The sequence below is a fragment of the Podarcis bocagei genome (genome assembly GCF_964188305.1).
Source record: "Podarcis bocagei genome assembly, chromosome: 3".
Taxonomy (NCBI): Eukaryota; Metazoa; Chordata; class Lepidosauria; order Squamata; family Lacertidae; genus Podarcis; species Podarcis bocagei.
This window is the reverse complement of record NC_138127.1, coordinates 73,198,551-73,213,880: the sequence shown is the minus strand read 5'-3', so window position 1 is coordinate 73,213,880 and position 15,330 is coordinate 73,198,551. Positions and strand designations below refer to the sequence as shown.

At 43.3% G+C, this 15,330-nt stretch overlaps 1 protein-coding gene and 1 long non-coding RNA gene across 2 annotated transcripts in view; one reads left to right on the top strand and one right to left on the bottom strand.

The window, feature by feature from the left end:
- The window catches only part of KCNK17 (potassium two pore domain channel subfamily K member 17), a 30,211-nt gene extending 22,254 nt beyond the window's left edge, over positions 1-7,957 (top strand). The window contains exons 3-5 of the mRNA XM_081186485.1: positions 546-712; positions 5,790-5,958; positions 7,169-7,957. Coding sequence (XP_081042611.1) covers positions 546-712; positions 5,790-5,958; positions 7,169-7,431 — 599 coding nt within the window. The 3' untranslated portion in view covers positions 7,432-7,957. The remainder of the gene's footprint in view (positions 1-545; positions 713-5,789; positions 5,959-7,168) is intronic.
- On the bottom strand, positions 5,751-12,836 carry LOC308582931. The gene is made up of 3 exons (XR_014005944.1): positions 9,742-12,836; positions 7,192-7,307; positions 5,751-5,890 (listed from the first exon to the last, which is right to left on the bottom strand). It is a non-coding gene; the product is annotated as an uncharacterized lncRNA (long non-coding RNA).
- Between the last annotated feature and the right edge of the window lie 2,494 nt (positions 12,837-15,330).

Here is a 15,330-nt window from a genome sequence, read left to right as displayed (position 1 = left end):
CACATTCCTAAATCCAATTGCTCTGGAGTGAGTCCTAGTAATATTTCAGTGATCCTTTACTTCTAAGCATGCATTGGTTATATTGACAACCTAGTAAAATTGGTTATTTTATCTACCTGAATACAGCTGATATATCCTTGGCTGGTAGATATGCAGTACTTAACACACAAATACAAAATTGTTGACCCTATATGTGAGACTTCTGTCTCACCACATCCATGCAATAATAGAATTAGAATATCCACATCAATATCTGTTACTTCAGGCATCTAATAACCTTTTGATCTTTTAGCTTTTTGTACAGGTTGGCTTCACATATATTAGCTTACCTCTGAGGTGATGGGTGAGAACCTTGCTTCACTTAATGGAAGCTGGGATTTTCTGATAAGGCCGCACAAGTACTTCTAGGGCTGCATACAAGCTGTGAGCCTCGTGCCACATATCCTTAACCTCTGACCCTCTTCTTTTGGTCAGATAACACTGAAACAGATTTATGTTTTTACAGCCACATTCTTTTAAACTAACTATCAACTTTCTCCTTCCAGGCTATGGTAACCTGAGTCCCAGCACAGAGGCTGCACAAGTCTTCTGCATCTTCTTTGCTCTTTTGGGGATTCCTTTGAACCTTGTCCTCCTCAACAGGATAGGACAACTGATGCTCTCTGGTGTTCAGCTGTGTGCCTTCCACCTGGGTGAGAAGTTTCACTGGCAGGTAAACAGCAAGAGTGCTTTTATGCTCATTTTTGCCAGCATGGGTGAGTTGTTTAGGTGCAGATAAAAGTGACATGTCTTTGACTTAAGTCTGTAGCAGGCCAATCAGCTGGCCCAATAATGCAACAGTATGGTGTCTTAACCCACAGAATGGCTTGTGATTCTGATGTACAGATTCTTCTCATTGCAATACAGTAGGTGGGGGGGGAACCTTTGGCCCTTCAGATGGTGTTGAACTACAACTCCCATCAGTCCCAGCAAACATGGCCAATGATGTAGTTCAGGAACCACTGGAGGGCCAAAAGTTCCCCATACCCTGCAACATGGCCTCCAGAGGCTATGTATAACACTTGCTTCTCTGTGTGTTTAAGTGACCAGCTGAGGGCAAAACTAACAATGCTAGGCATATTTACTCAGAAGTAAGTCCTATTGAATTCAATGGGGCTTACTCCCTGGTAAGTATATGTAGGACTGCAGTCCTGGGAACATTTTTGATTTGTGGCTGAAAATGGCAGCACACTGAATAGTTATGAGACCAAAGCACAGACTTGTTTGTTGCCGCATCATTTCTTATTGCAATTCCTACATCACTAATGGCAACAGGGCTGCCCCTGAGGGAGATCACTAGGGTAATTATAAAGGCAGAGGGCAAAGACACAACAGCTCACTTCTCCAACAAGCATACATCAGGGAGCTCAGGGACACGTATCTCCCAGCATATGCTGCCCGAGGCAGTTGCCTCACCTGCCTAATGGTAGGACCAGCCCTGTAAATTATAGTTATTATTACTGGTACTATCCGCACTAATATACTTTCTTCTTAACTCTCTGTGTACTGATACTTTGTGTAAATACTTGAAGGACACTTCAGCACTTTCTGCTAAGGCAGCTCTGGGCTCAAAATCTAGTTATGCTTTCAAAACAATGCCAAAGTTTTGACACTCAGATCAAGATTGTGGAGCGTTTTGGTTGTTTAGAAATAATCCTTAAAAACCGAGAACTTCACCACTAGGCCTGCATGAACTCTGTACTATGTTCATTGTACTAGTGTGGTTTCTGTTACACAAGACAGTATTGTGTATTGAGGGATCTAACAAGGTTTCAAGTAGGTGTGATTGGAGAAAACAATTAGGAAACAAAGGCAGTATTTGGTGAAGGTGCAAGTCTCCTGCTTCATGCCTTTTACCTTAATTTGCCTCTGTCTGCACCCAAACCAATTCCAAGCCTTGTCACAAACTTAAACTACTTAATTTTTACAAAACAGGGAGTAGAAGCCCCACAAGTGCAACACTTTGAGAGGAGAAAAAAAGGAAAACATGGCAGATGCTGCCCAAACCTAAGTTCTGGTTGAAATGTTATTTCACCTCCACTTATCAATGCTGTCTGGTCAGTCATTTCCCATAGCTGGCTGTCATTTTCCAGACTGGCTGTCTGGTCAGTCATTTCCCATAGCAACCCTCCAGCACTGTATTGTATTTCATAATTAGGGTAGCCAGATACAAAAGAAGACAGGGCCATTGGACCTTTAATAGTTATGTTGGAAGGGGTAGTTTCAGTAGGTTGGAGCTTGAATAGTAAGTTACACCTACTGAGATCCCTTCTTTTACACAACTATTAGAGGTTCAGGAGCCCTATTCTCTTCTGCATCTGGCAACACCATTCACAACTTGCCTCCCCCTAGCATGCGTGGAAGTAGTAGTTGTGTCTCTTCCCCACTAGAAAAGCTTTCCAATAAATCTCCCCTGTGCTGCTTTTCAACGCTACCCTACTATAATTTACCAACTCAGCTAGAAGGAGATGTTCTTCCCTTTGGCTCAGGTATCTGTCATCAGCTTGTTATATTGCTGATGTGGAATTCAGAAATGCGCAATTTTTATTTTTTTAAATATATAAATATATACATAGATATAAAAATGCAACCAGCTGGGGAACTTGGAGCTGGGGAAAGAATCTCTTCCACACGCAGACTACTTGAGAACATTTCGGCCTGATCCTGTAACGACAGTGCTGAAAAGCAACAGAAAGTTTGTGTGAGTCATAACTTCCACTCAAAAACCCCAGAACTTTTTGGTAAAATATGTCAGGAGGGGCAAAAGAGAGAGCTCACAAAAATGTAATGTGAGTGCCCAGCTTGAATGCCTGGCTTAGGTTAGTTGTTATCAAAGAGAAATTGCTTTCCTTCATGCAAAGGTTGGGTTATTACCTGCTGCCTCTTCCTCATCATGTTTCCCCCCTTCACGTTATGTCTGGCCAGGACTAGCATTCCTCAGGTTATCTACCAGCGTCTCTGGCTCCAAGTATCCAGAAAGCATGACGCATGTACATAGTCCTGTCCCAGTCCCTGAACTAGGCTAGGATCAACTACTGTGCATAGTATTCCTGAAAAACTCTGCAGTTTTTTCAGATGCTTTGCAATTCCTGGATATAGCAACACATCAGCTGTTTCAGACAAATCCCAGGCCCAGCACAGGTTGAAGATCTGACTCTGTTCTGATGACTGCTTGCATTGCATGTCAAGATCCAAACATTTCACACCCACCAATGCAAAAAAAAAAAGTGTTTATTTCAAACATTGTCATTCCAGTGAAAGAAAATGTGCACGCTTTTGCTGGGGACATTTACTTTTCCACTTGCAATAGTAGAAGTTTCCAAACATTTTAATCAGCTTCAGCTGATGCACCAGCTGTGGCTATATCTGGATGGAGATAGACCAGCCACAGTGACCCACTCTCTGGGAATTTCCCATTCAGATTATTGCAATGTGTTGTATGTGGGGAAACCTTTGTAAATGGCCTGGAAACTGGAGTTGGCAGAAAATAGGGCTAACATACGGTAAGTATTAACTGGGACTGGGCAATTTGCTCAAATACCAGTCCTGTATAAACTGCTAGTCTGTTTCCAGGCCCTGTTCAAATTACTGGTCTTAATCTTCAAAGTGGTTGGGTACCTGGGTATCTGAACATTTGCCTTCCCTTCAGAGGCCCTGTTCCAGGTGATGTCAGTTGGGTGGCCATCAGAGCTTTCTATGTGTGATGGTGTCTCAGTTGTGGAATGTTTTCCCCAGAGAGCCTTGCCTGGCACCTGGTCATTGGCATGCCATATGAGGGCTCCCCTTGGCCTTAATCCCCCATTACCCCCCCCATATGTGATATTGCTGTTTTAAACCACTGTTTATATGCTATGTACATGTTTTTAGTCATCTGATTTTATTCTCTCTTCTGGAAATGTTTAGGCTGTGAGTAGTAGTTTTATTATATTGTTAATTTATGACATTGCATTTTACTTTTACTTTGCCATTTTATCTTTGAGAGCCATGTGTGTGTAGTCTTATAGTTATTATAATTATATGGCCATATAATTATATATTTATACTAGATCCTAGAAAGGCCCCTTTAACATGAAGAGGGGAGAAAGGAAAGGATATTAGCAGTCTACCATTCCCACATCTCCAGATAAAAAACAAACATAAAATAAAATGTTATGAAGCAAATGTAAATGAAAGCTGGAGAGCATAAAAAATGTATTTCCTAGAATTGATAGTGCTGTCTCCTTTAATCTGTGAGAACCTTCCTTCAACCCACTTTTGTGGCAGATTGATGCAATTAGTCATGCATCTTTCAAATCTGCCTTGAGTAGCATTGAATTTCCCTGGAAGATCTAAGTTCAAGTTTCAGCTAAGCCATAAACTAGTGGGAATAATAATACTCATTTTCTCATCTGTAACTTGAGGTCTCTGAGTCACAGCATGACCAGTCGGGGCCAAACCCACAGAACTGTAAGGGATCAAAAAGTGGCCACAAGGCCAGACAATCCATCTAGCAGTCTTCTTCCACAAACCAACCAACCTATGTAGTCCAAGCCACAGTGCACAACAAACAAAGGTCAGGTCTGCTGCAGCAAGGTGTTTATGGAGCAAGTAACTTGAGATTTACTGGGACTGATGGAAAGATGTACTTAAAGTTCCAAACTCCTAGACATTAGAAGAACCATCCAGAGCCCTCCGTAGGCTCCCATGATTTTAAGAAGAACCATGCCACCATGATTTTAAGTTTTCACATTAATGAGGGTTAGAAATGTCTGTGTGTTTTATAAAGGATGTGAGTTGAGGTCCTCTATGGTATTGAGAAAAACATCAGATGATGTGCAGACCACCCAAATTACAAGCCACTGCCATTGAGGATTGTACTGCAATCCACAGCCACACAGAATTACAGACACCTTCTTGATCACACTTAACACTTAACTGGTGTAGCCAATGTGGTTCCCTCCAAATGTCGTTGGACTCAAGTTCTCGTCTTTCCTGACCATTGGCAAGGCTTGCTAGGGGGTTAAAGTCCAACAGTATCTGGAGAGCCTCATGTTGTCTACCCCTGACTTTATTATTTATTTCATAAAAATTATACACTGGTTGATTGTTTAAAAAAAGCAGTTTACAAAAAGATAAAACATTAAAATCAAACAAAAAGTTAAACAGGTTTAAATTAAATTAAACAGATTTAAATTCACATCATCGTTTCTAAGCATCTGGGTAGGCCTTGCTTAAACAAGAATGTTTTTAGCAGGCACCAAAAATGCCTTAATTCAGCCTTTGCCTTGAGGCTGGTGATGCCTTGAGTCAGCCTTTTGTCAACCTGGTGACCTCCAGATATTTTAAACCACGCTGACTACGACGGATGGAAGCTGTAGACCATCTGGAGGGCACCATGCCGGCTGACTCAACTGTTCTCAGGGCTTGACTCTTGAAACCATACTGCAGACTTAATCCCTGGCTTAATAAACGGTAGCCTAATTCAACCAGGAAGGAACGTTTGGTCAGCACGTTTCCACCTTTCCTTCCTCTCGTTGCATGGTGACTTTGGTACTTTAATCCTGGTCATTACAACTGAAAAGGGGAAATGTGGTTTAATGTCAGTTCACTAACCAGGATGGTAAACCATAATCAAAGCATGGTTGCTGCACTGCCATCAAACCAGTTCCCTGTTTCAGACACACTGTGATGTGGAACTGTGGCTTGAAGAGATACAAGAGCCTATGTCCATCTACCAGTCTGCTTCAAGCATTATTTTTGTTTCCTGTTAGAAAGGGGCAGCTGTCTTGACGCGGACCTGTGCCCTGGTTGCTGGCCTTCTGCTGTTCCTTCTGCTACCTCCTCTGTTGTTTACTGCCATAGAAGGCTGGACCTACGAAGAAGGGTTCTATTATTCTTTCATTACTCTTAGCACAATAGGCTTTGGAGATTATGTAATTGGTAAGTAGTTCAGACCTATTATATACAGAATGTTTTTAGACTTAGATAAACCAGTAGGTTTATTTAGTTTGGTTTTCTCTCTTCCTTTCAGTAAGCTCCCATGTGTGAGTTCCTGTTGTGGGCAAAGAAAGTGGCCTTCTCAAGTTTGAGTCTAATAACAACAAGGAATAATACCCTGTTTCTTCAGCTGAAAGCTGAAGTGTCAACATTTGCTTCTGCAGCATAAGCTGAAAGAGGCAGCCCTACTTGAGCATGAAGGGCCCTTTGCTCTGGAGCGCTTATGTGCTTGATTACACAAACACAGTTTGTGAGAGAACAATTTTTGGCTTCACTTCCACAAACAACCTTATGGCACATTGCTGTGGTGCCCTTTTCAGTGAGGGAAGCAGTTAACTCTTTGGGGAAACAAGCACCGAATTAATCACTCAGGTTTAGAACAATCCGTGTGTGAGGTGTTTCTCACACAATCCCATGTAAGTACGCATGTGTGCACACACACACACACCTAGAGAGACGGAAGCAGCCCTTTCCTAATGAACCACAAGCAGCTCTCAGATGAAAAGAGGCATCAATGGATGGTGCATCACACAGAATTAATCCCAGTGAGGCAGTGATTTGAGGGCATTTGTTTGAAGAAGGTGGAAAAGAGCAGTGTATATAATTTTTAAAGGCCATATTAAATTATATAATGAGTAAATTAATTTCATTTCCCTTTGTAAACAAGTCTTGAATAGTCCAAGATACAACTCCATCTCCATTATGGTATGGCCTGGGCCTTTTGTATTTTCCTTACTACTTGCATGAAAATAGGCCCTGCCAATGGAATATGCACTTTGAATCAAAACGAGGTGCAAAATGCAAATTCTACCTCCACATAATGAGTATTCTTTTTTATGCTGGTGGCTATGGGCAACTGACTCAACCATTAGGAATCATGTTTCTTAAGCTACATTTCCCTGGTTCATTTATGTTATACATTCCTGGGTAATGAAATCATAGTTCAGTGTGTCCTTTGGGTTGGTCTCTGACCTGGATGGTGTCCCATCTACTCTTAGATGCTCCAGACACTGCAGGATTTTGTTTTTCTCAATCACCAGAGTGTTCTAGGCTCAATCCTGGTTGATTCAGTTCATTGTAAAATACTCATGTTTCTTTCTCAAGGGAGTGACATTTCATACCTCTAAACAGCTTGAGTGTTGTTTTTCCATAGGCATGAACCCTGAGCGTACCTACCCATCCTGGTATAAGAATGTGGTGTCTCTGTGGATTCTCTTTGGGATGGCTTGGCTAGCCCTGATCATCAATCTGTGCATCAGCTTGCTAGAGAACTCCAGTGGCCTCTGCCGGTGCTGCAAGAGAAGGAGCAGAGACACAGAGCAAGAGTTAATAAGTGGCAACCCAAATGTCACTTTGGAATGTAAGGATGGGCAGAACTGCAGCACAAAGGACACTAAGCCCGCGGAGCCAAATTGAATGGCATATATGCTTTATTCCACCAAAGTGTTTTGGCTTTTGCTGGAGGGAAACATCCAGCTGGGCAGCCCATCACCAGAGCACCATTTCATGGCACTGGCAGAAGTGTGGATATGTGGGATCATCCAACTCGGACCAGAGTGGAAATCAAAGTCTGCTCGTTGGGTTGTTCAAGGACTGCCTTACATGTGCTTTCCTTTCTACGTGGAGATGAATCTCAGTGTCAGAGGAATAATAGGGCCTGTGCCATCTTAACTGCAGGGCTTTTATATCACTGCAAGCATGGGAGTTGGAAAACCATGAACATCACTGTGCAATTATGGCAATGTGTGGGAGGTTTCCCCCCTATATCAAGGTTATTTCTGTGTAGGAAAAATGTGAGGTGGCTGTCTCACCTATTAACCACTGCTCAAAATGCTGCTGTGGTATTGCAACCTATTGACTTTGTAGGGTTATTTGCCCAAAAGAAGGCTGAGCAGATGCTGCCACAGTCCTTGCCATTAATAAAGAGCATTTGTACTCCAAAGCGTGGCAGGTTCTGTTGCATATACTTATCACAGGTAACTGCCAGGGGGCTAGGATAAAGTCAACCAGTGCCACTCTCTGAAGCCAACCCTGTAGATCCACCTTTCTCAACCTGTGGGTCCCCAGATGTTGTTGGACTATACCTCCCATCACCCCCTAGCTAGCAAGGCCAGAGCTCAGGGATGATGAGAGTTGTAGTCCAACAACATCTGGGGAACCACTGCCGTAGATAGAAGTGGAGCACCAAGTGCCCCACTCTCAACTCACCAAGATGGTCCAGGTCAACGGTATCAAAAGTTGCTGAGAGAGTGAGCAAGATCAACAGGGTTGCACTTCCCCTGTCCCTCTCCTGTTAATGGTCCACCCCCTCTGGGTGACCAGGACTGATTCAGTCCCAGCTAGATAATCTGTTTCCTCTAGGAGGGCCTGGTGCTGCACAGCCACTCCCACCAGAGCCCAGGCCGATGGAGCAGTCACAGTGCCACTTCTTTAAGCACAGCATTGTCATTGAGAGCTCGCCATTTTCCCCACACTATATGCAAGTACCTTTTTCATATATATATCGGGCGACATGGTTTGAGAACTTACCTGCTGAATCAGTCAAAGGTTCATTTGGTCTGGTACTATCATTTCACTATCATGTCTCCCAGTGGGGATGTGATAGCCATTTGTTTCTACCCAGCATCTTATAAGTGGCGGCATCAGGCTTGTCATTTTTAGATATTGCGTGCCAATAGCCATTTTGTTGGGGCTCAGTTGGGCGGGGGCCACCCTTACCTTACTAAAACCACCAGAGTCAGACGCAGTATTCATAAAGGCAGGGAGGAGGGGGGGGAGAAAAAGACGACAGAGGCTGGTGATAATAATAATAATAATAATAATAATAATAATAATAATAATAATAATAATAATTCTTTATTTATACCCCGCCCTTCCCGGTTCAGAAACCCGGGCTCAGGGTGGCTAACAGCAAATTTTAAACACTTAATTGCAATACAACATAAAAGCAGCGTAGAAGCCATAGAAGCAATAGCAATCCTGTCATGGAGGCAGCAGCTAATTCCAGTTTCCTTCATTGGGAATAAATGCCTATGAGTGAGCACACCAAGGAGGCAAGAAATTGAAAAGCATATGGAAAGCAAACCCAGAAGATGGATGAAAGAAAAAACTATGTTAGAATATACCGTGGTCATTTTTCAGAGACCAAAGGGTCTTCCTTCCTGTCCCTATCTGGAGAACCACAGGCTTCCCTTCTCTGGGCTAAAGGTAAAGGTAAAGGTACCCCTGCCCGAAGGCCAGTCATGACCGACTCTAGGGTTGCGCGCTCATCTCGCTCAAGAGGCCGAGGGAGCTGCCGCTGTCCGAAGACACTTCCGGGTCACGTGGCCAGCGTGACGAAGCTGCATCTGGCGAGCCAGCGCAGCACACAGAAACGCCGTTTACCTTCCAGCTGTAAAACGGTCCCTGTTTATCTACTTGCACTTAGGAGTGCTTTCGAACTGCTAGGTTGACAGGAGCTGGGACCGAACGACGGGAGCTCACCCCGCCGCGGGGATTCGAACCGCCGACCTTACGATTGGCAAGTCCTAGGCACTGAGGTTTTACCCACAGCGCCACCCGCGTCCCATCTGGGCTAATCAGTGTTAAAGTGATTTATGCTTCTGTCCAGCACAACATTTTCTGGAATGTTCTCTCCCCTCCCCCCCCTCCCGCTTGCATTTCATTTATGTACCTCTTTCACTGCCACCCTTTTGGCATTGTCCCATTGTAATTTGATCATCTCACCTAATCTGTCTGCAAAGATCCCTTCAGCACGTCAGATTCTCTGTTGCTTCCGGCAAGTTTCTGCTGTTTCCCAGGGTTTTGGAGTGGGGTGAGGTAGTCCTAGCAGAAGGAGATTTGTATCATAAAGGGTGGAAAAATCACCCACAGAACAGTTGTCTGCCAAAACCGGGAAGGTTATTCGTTCAAGGGTGACTAAAGAAAAACATGCCCACTCAGCTGCTTGTTGCAGATGACTGGGATTCTTCCACAATCTCCATTGGAAAATTACAGGAGATACTTTAAGGTCTTTAAAAGGTTTCTTCTGAGGCCATGCATGTGGTTTTGCTTAAACAACCATGTAATTAATTTTTTTTTAAATACAATGCTTATTGAAAGTTCCACAACCAAATAAATAGTTCACACCCTGTGAAAACATACATTAGCATTCAAAACAAGTGACCAGAAAGTTTAAGGAAATTCCAGCACTTGTTTCCCAGTTTCTAAACAGCTTTTTAGATTGCCCAAGCACTTGAAAGTGAACGAAGTTATCATGCATCAACATTATGCTTGGGTGCAATGGTGGTAGGCAAGATATTGGCCTGGTTTGTACATCATGTTGATCCAAACTATGGCTTAGTGTTAATGTACGAGTTTAGGATGAAGAGTGAGATGATGAAGATTATAATTATAATCATAGTTATAATTAATGTAGTTTACTTACTATTTGTGTGTGTGTGATTGTGGTGGAATCCTAATCAATAAAGATTATTTTCCAGCTCGCCCCACCCCCTCTTCCCCGCATAGTCCTCTATTATTCGCATGCATCCCAGCTATCCTTCTCTGAAGGGCTTTGCATGGCTTGTGTATAATTTCCCAGACAATCTTCCTTTTAGCCTGCAGGGCAAGCTCTGCATAGATTCAGCAATACACCTGCAGCTTCAGACTAAATGATATCATTCAAGACGTAGGCCTGGTTCACACAACATGGTAAGACAGAAACTATAGCTTTGGAGGGTCACATGAGAGAGGAGCTTGTAGTCTCTTTGGTCCTCTCTGGTTCTTTTTGTTCATTTACAACACTGAGGTATGCAAAGGTTTGTCTTAACATGTCATCCGAACCCAGGTTCATGTTTAATCTGTCCCTTGACTAACCATGACCCGTAGGCTGTAGCCAAGGTTTGTTCTTCACTTAGCCCAGAGCACACTTAGTGTGGGAGCAAAAAAGGGGGAGGAGCTAGGTACTTGTGCATTTCTCTCCCACGGCCCCAGTTGCCCATGGTTTGACTTAGCTAGCTTATAACATACACATTATATTCTCAATTACTGTAAGAATTTCTCCTGCATTCTGTAAACACCAGGCCTCAGGATACTCCTATTTTTTTTGAACTCATTAGACTGAGACATTTGGTCACAACATGATGCCTCTTATACAGCACAGGAACCCTTTTTTTGGATCTGCAAAATGTTCCAGAACTGCCTCTTGCTTCATTAATTAAAGGGAATTCAGATACTGTTACAACCCTGGGCTCAACATTAAAAATCACTGTTATTTTAAAACATTAAAAAAGCATTTCTGTTCATCTCACTGTATATTTTTTGTGACTGAATTTATGTTTCCACTGCTTTGTCCCATTTGGAATATTTTTAACTTCAGAGAATCCCCAATGAACAAACAGAGTGCTGTCCAAACGTGAGTTTAAACCAATAAGCCTTAGATTAGGACATGAAAACACTAGCCAGCTTTCAAAAGTTTAGAAACCAGGAAAGAAAATATATAAAGCAGCAGCAAGTGTACTGTTCAGGACCCAAGACTGGTCATGGGTGGTAGACTCATTCCAATGTAGGAAACATAATTATTTCGAGTTCAAAAAGAAAACTTCCAAGGAAAGCAGGAAAATGTCAGCCAGGATTTCAAAGGAATACACCTAATGCTTCTCATGCCAGAGCATATTTCCAAAACAGCCTCAGACAGAGATATTTGTCCAAAGTAATTTCATGGGTGCAAAATCCAGAATCTGAACCTGTGTTCCCAAGAATCTCCTCTTTCTTTCCAGCCTTCATGGCTGGGGAAATGTTTGTCTTTCAGGGCTTCCATTCATTCATTCATTTACTTCCAGGTTTCACAAAGGCATCTGGTCTGCCACTGTGGGAACCGAGTACTGGACTAGATGGGCCATTGGCCTGATCCAGCAGGCTGTTCTTATACAGGCGTCACCCCGCTTATGCACAACCGACTTGCATGTGACCGCATATATAGGCTTGGTGCTGGAAAATAGATTCAAACCAGAAAATGGTGGGAGAGAGCTGGAGAGTCCTCGTGGCTCATGAGGAGACCCTCCCCGGAACCTGAAGAGGATGTCAGTGAGGGTGGAGGAAGTTCTGAAGAGACCGGAGGCGCAGCAGAGTTTTGTTTATACTGCTCAGCCTCCCCACCTAGAGCTGCTCTGTGGGGTAGTGCAGCAGCAGCAACTTTCCTGCGTGGCCTCCAGCCGACCCCAGTGCTTCAGCTCTGGTGGAAGAGAGAGTTGTGTGGAGAGAACTGGAGAGCAGGGGGGAAACAGGTGTTCAGGGGGTTTTTAGAGGGTGCTCCCAACTTAACTGATTTTCACTTATGCATGTGGCACCCCAGAATGTAACCCCCACGTAAGTGGGGGGAACCTTTATACTTGGCAAATGTATATGCTATTTTTCTGGAAACAGCACTCAAGCCAGCTTATCATAAATGTTCACACACTACAAAGCAGTGGCAACTAAAAGGGCACATAAATACAATGATAATACTTTACACAGAGAAGAACAAGAGCATGGTCTGAGGATACATGATACTGCCTTTCTGAAATTAAGCAAATCTGGGTCTGATTAGTACTACAATGGTAGAATGCCTAGGAACCACATGTACACAATCTTGGTTTCCATGTCGCATGAAAGGGGGGGGGAGTATAAAATGTACTAAATAAATAAAGCTCCCCTTACTACTCCTGTCATTTACTTATCCATACATTTCCCCCCTACCACAGTATAGCTCCTTTCTGTAGGTAAAGGGGAAGGGGCCAGTGTCCATGACACTCATCAAAATATGCCCACAGGCTCAAAAGCCTTGGCAGCCCATGGTCTCTAGCCAGTGCTAGGAAAGTTCGTTTTAAAAAGGAACTAGCTGTATCTGAAGAAGTGTGCATGCACACGAAAGCTCATACCAAGAACTAACTTAGTTGGTCTTTAAGGTGCTACTGGAAGGGATTTTTTATTTTGACTATGGCAGACCAACACGGCTACCTATCTGTAACTGGAACTAGCTGCAGTTCAAGTTCATCGTACCCCAAAAGGGACTAGTTTGGTTCGAATTAAAAAAACACACATCCATGGCCATTTTTTAACAGCATTGGAAATGTAACAAGCTATGGTGCTCAAGTATAGGGCCCAAAAATACATCAGGACCACACGCAGGTAAAAAGATGTCTGGCAGACATCATTTCAACAGGTGTGTGCATTTCCATACTAGAAGAGGCTTGCACTGTTTAATTTGTGCTAGCCACACAACTGTTGAAAGACACAGTGAATCATTGGCTCCCACCCCCGGCCTCTGAGCCTGTACTTCCTGCTGCAAGAAGCACCTGTTGGAAGAAGTCCTGAATGCTGCAACCTTGTGTCATAGGGGAATTTCCCCACTCTCTTGATCGTTCTTCTCTGAACCTTTTCCAACCCTACAAAATCATTTTTGAAGGAGAGGCAGTCAGAATTGTGCACAGTATTCCAAATGTGGCAGCACCTTAGCATAGCTGTCAACCGTCCCTTATTTGACGGGAAAGTCCCTTATCCCAGCGCTGTGTTCCGCTGCTGTCCCTTATTGATGATGTCCCTTAAATTTCCCGGGTTTCAAAGGAAGCAGCTCCTCTCCCTCCCTCCCTGCCGGCCAGGAAGGAGGGAGGCTCCAACTGTGTTGCTTGGCTGCGTTGCTCACCCAATAAGGAGTCTAAGAACGACTGGGGGGTGGAGCTTGCATGCCTTGTGCTGATCAAATCGGCTGCGTTGCCTGGGGACTCGCCTTTGCTCAGCGCTTCCCAGCGGAGAGGTGACGGTGATTTTCCTTGCTGCATCCCCTTTGCTGGGTTGCTGCACTGTGGGAACCACCGCTTGAGGCTTCGTTTGGCTGCTAGCTGGGCTTTCTGCCTTTGGCTTGGAGGGGCTCAGAAGTTGAACATACCTGTGTTCTGAAAATCCCTTATTTTGGCTGCTGATCCCTTATTTTCGAGGCTGCTGGTCCCTTATTTTCAAATCTGTAAGTTGACAGCTATGCACCTTAGATTTCTGACATTATGTCAGAAGATTTATTTTTCCATCCACAGCTACCACACTGGGTTGACACCCTCCTTGAGCTACGACCTTGAGGTCTTGTTCCTGGTCAGTCAATTCCTGAGTGTAGCTTTTATAATTTTGCTGCGGTAGCTGCTTGATGGTGCAATGCTCTCCCCAAGAAATCTTACCTGTTGCTAACTTTGCCATTATATTGGCAAATATATTTTTATTCTCCTGAACTTTTGGAGAGCACTAATTTTCAGGCCTGTGGTGACACCTCCCCCCTTTACTTTTAACAATTTTAATATTTCTGTGTTTGCACTGTCTCAATGGATTTCCTTTTACATATTGTATCCTGTATTTTATTGTCCTGTAAATCACTCCAGGAATTCTTTTGGGTGTGTGAAGTAATATGTAAACACACAAGAAACTAAACTGTGGTTCATTTCCCTCTCATTTAAACTAGCTAATAATGCCTCCCTATATCACATACTGCAGGAAATCTTTAATCTATGCTTGCACAAAACTGATTTTTAAAACCCTCTCTTTAAGTACTATAAAATGCTGCTGAGTATTATTAGCATGATAATCTTGTGAACTGCCCTAAGATCTTTTGATGAAGGGTGGTATATAAATCTAGTAATAAATAAAGAATAAAACCCACACAGTCAATTAAATCTGGTGTTACCCTCTGCTCATCACTGCCAATGTGGCAGCCTCCATTATTTCTGGCCAGTTGGGTGGTATTTCATTGATGTGGGCAACTCAAAGGTTCCCATTCCTTGTTGGCTGGTTTTGGAGCATCACATAAAGGTTTGGATAAACTTCAGCTAGACAGGCTGTGATACACAGGGCAAATGCCATACAGCATATGCAACACTCTTGAAGAAAAATAGCTACATTTTTGCTCAGTCTCCATCACATTTAATAGAAATGGGGGTAATGGAATATCACCATTCATAGTTTTCCTGCATGGAAAATCCAGCAGTGTTGGAATCCAAACCTCTTTTATTTTATTGTGTTGTTATTTAACATTCACTTAAATCTTGGTTCAATTGAGTAACAAAATAGAGCAAGGAAAGCTTTTTTTCACACCATTACCGTGATTGTAATGTGATTTCTTTACTCCTGAGTGATATTTGCAAAGCTCAACATGAGAATGAAACCCTCAGGTGCTAGGTTCCCCCCCCCCTGAGATGACCATTGGCATTACCCATTGCTTCACCCGCAGGTTTCATTCAAAGCCAACTCTTCTGCCTTGAACTCTGCGAATATTAATATTCCGTTTTGGAAAACATTTCCCCTCCCTCTCCCCAA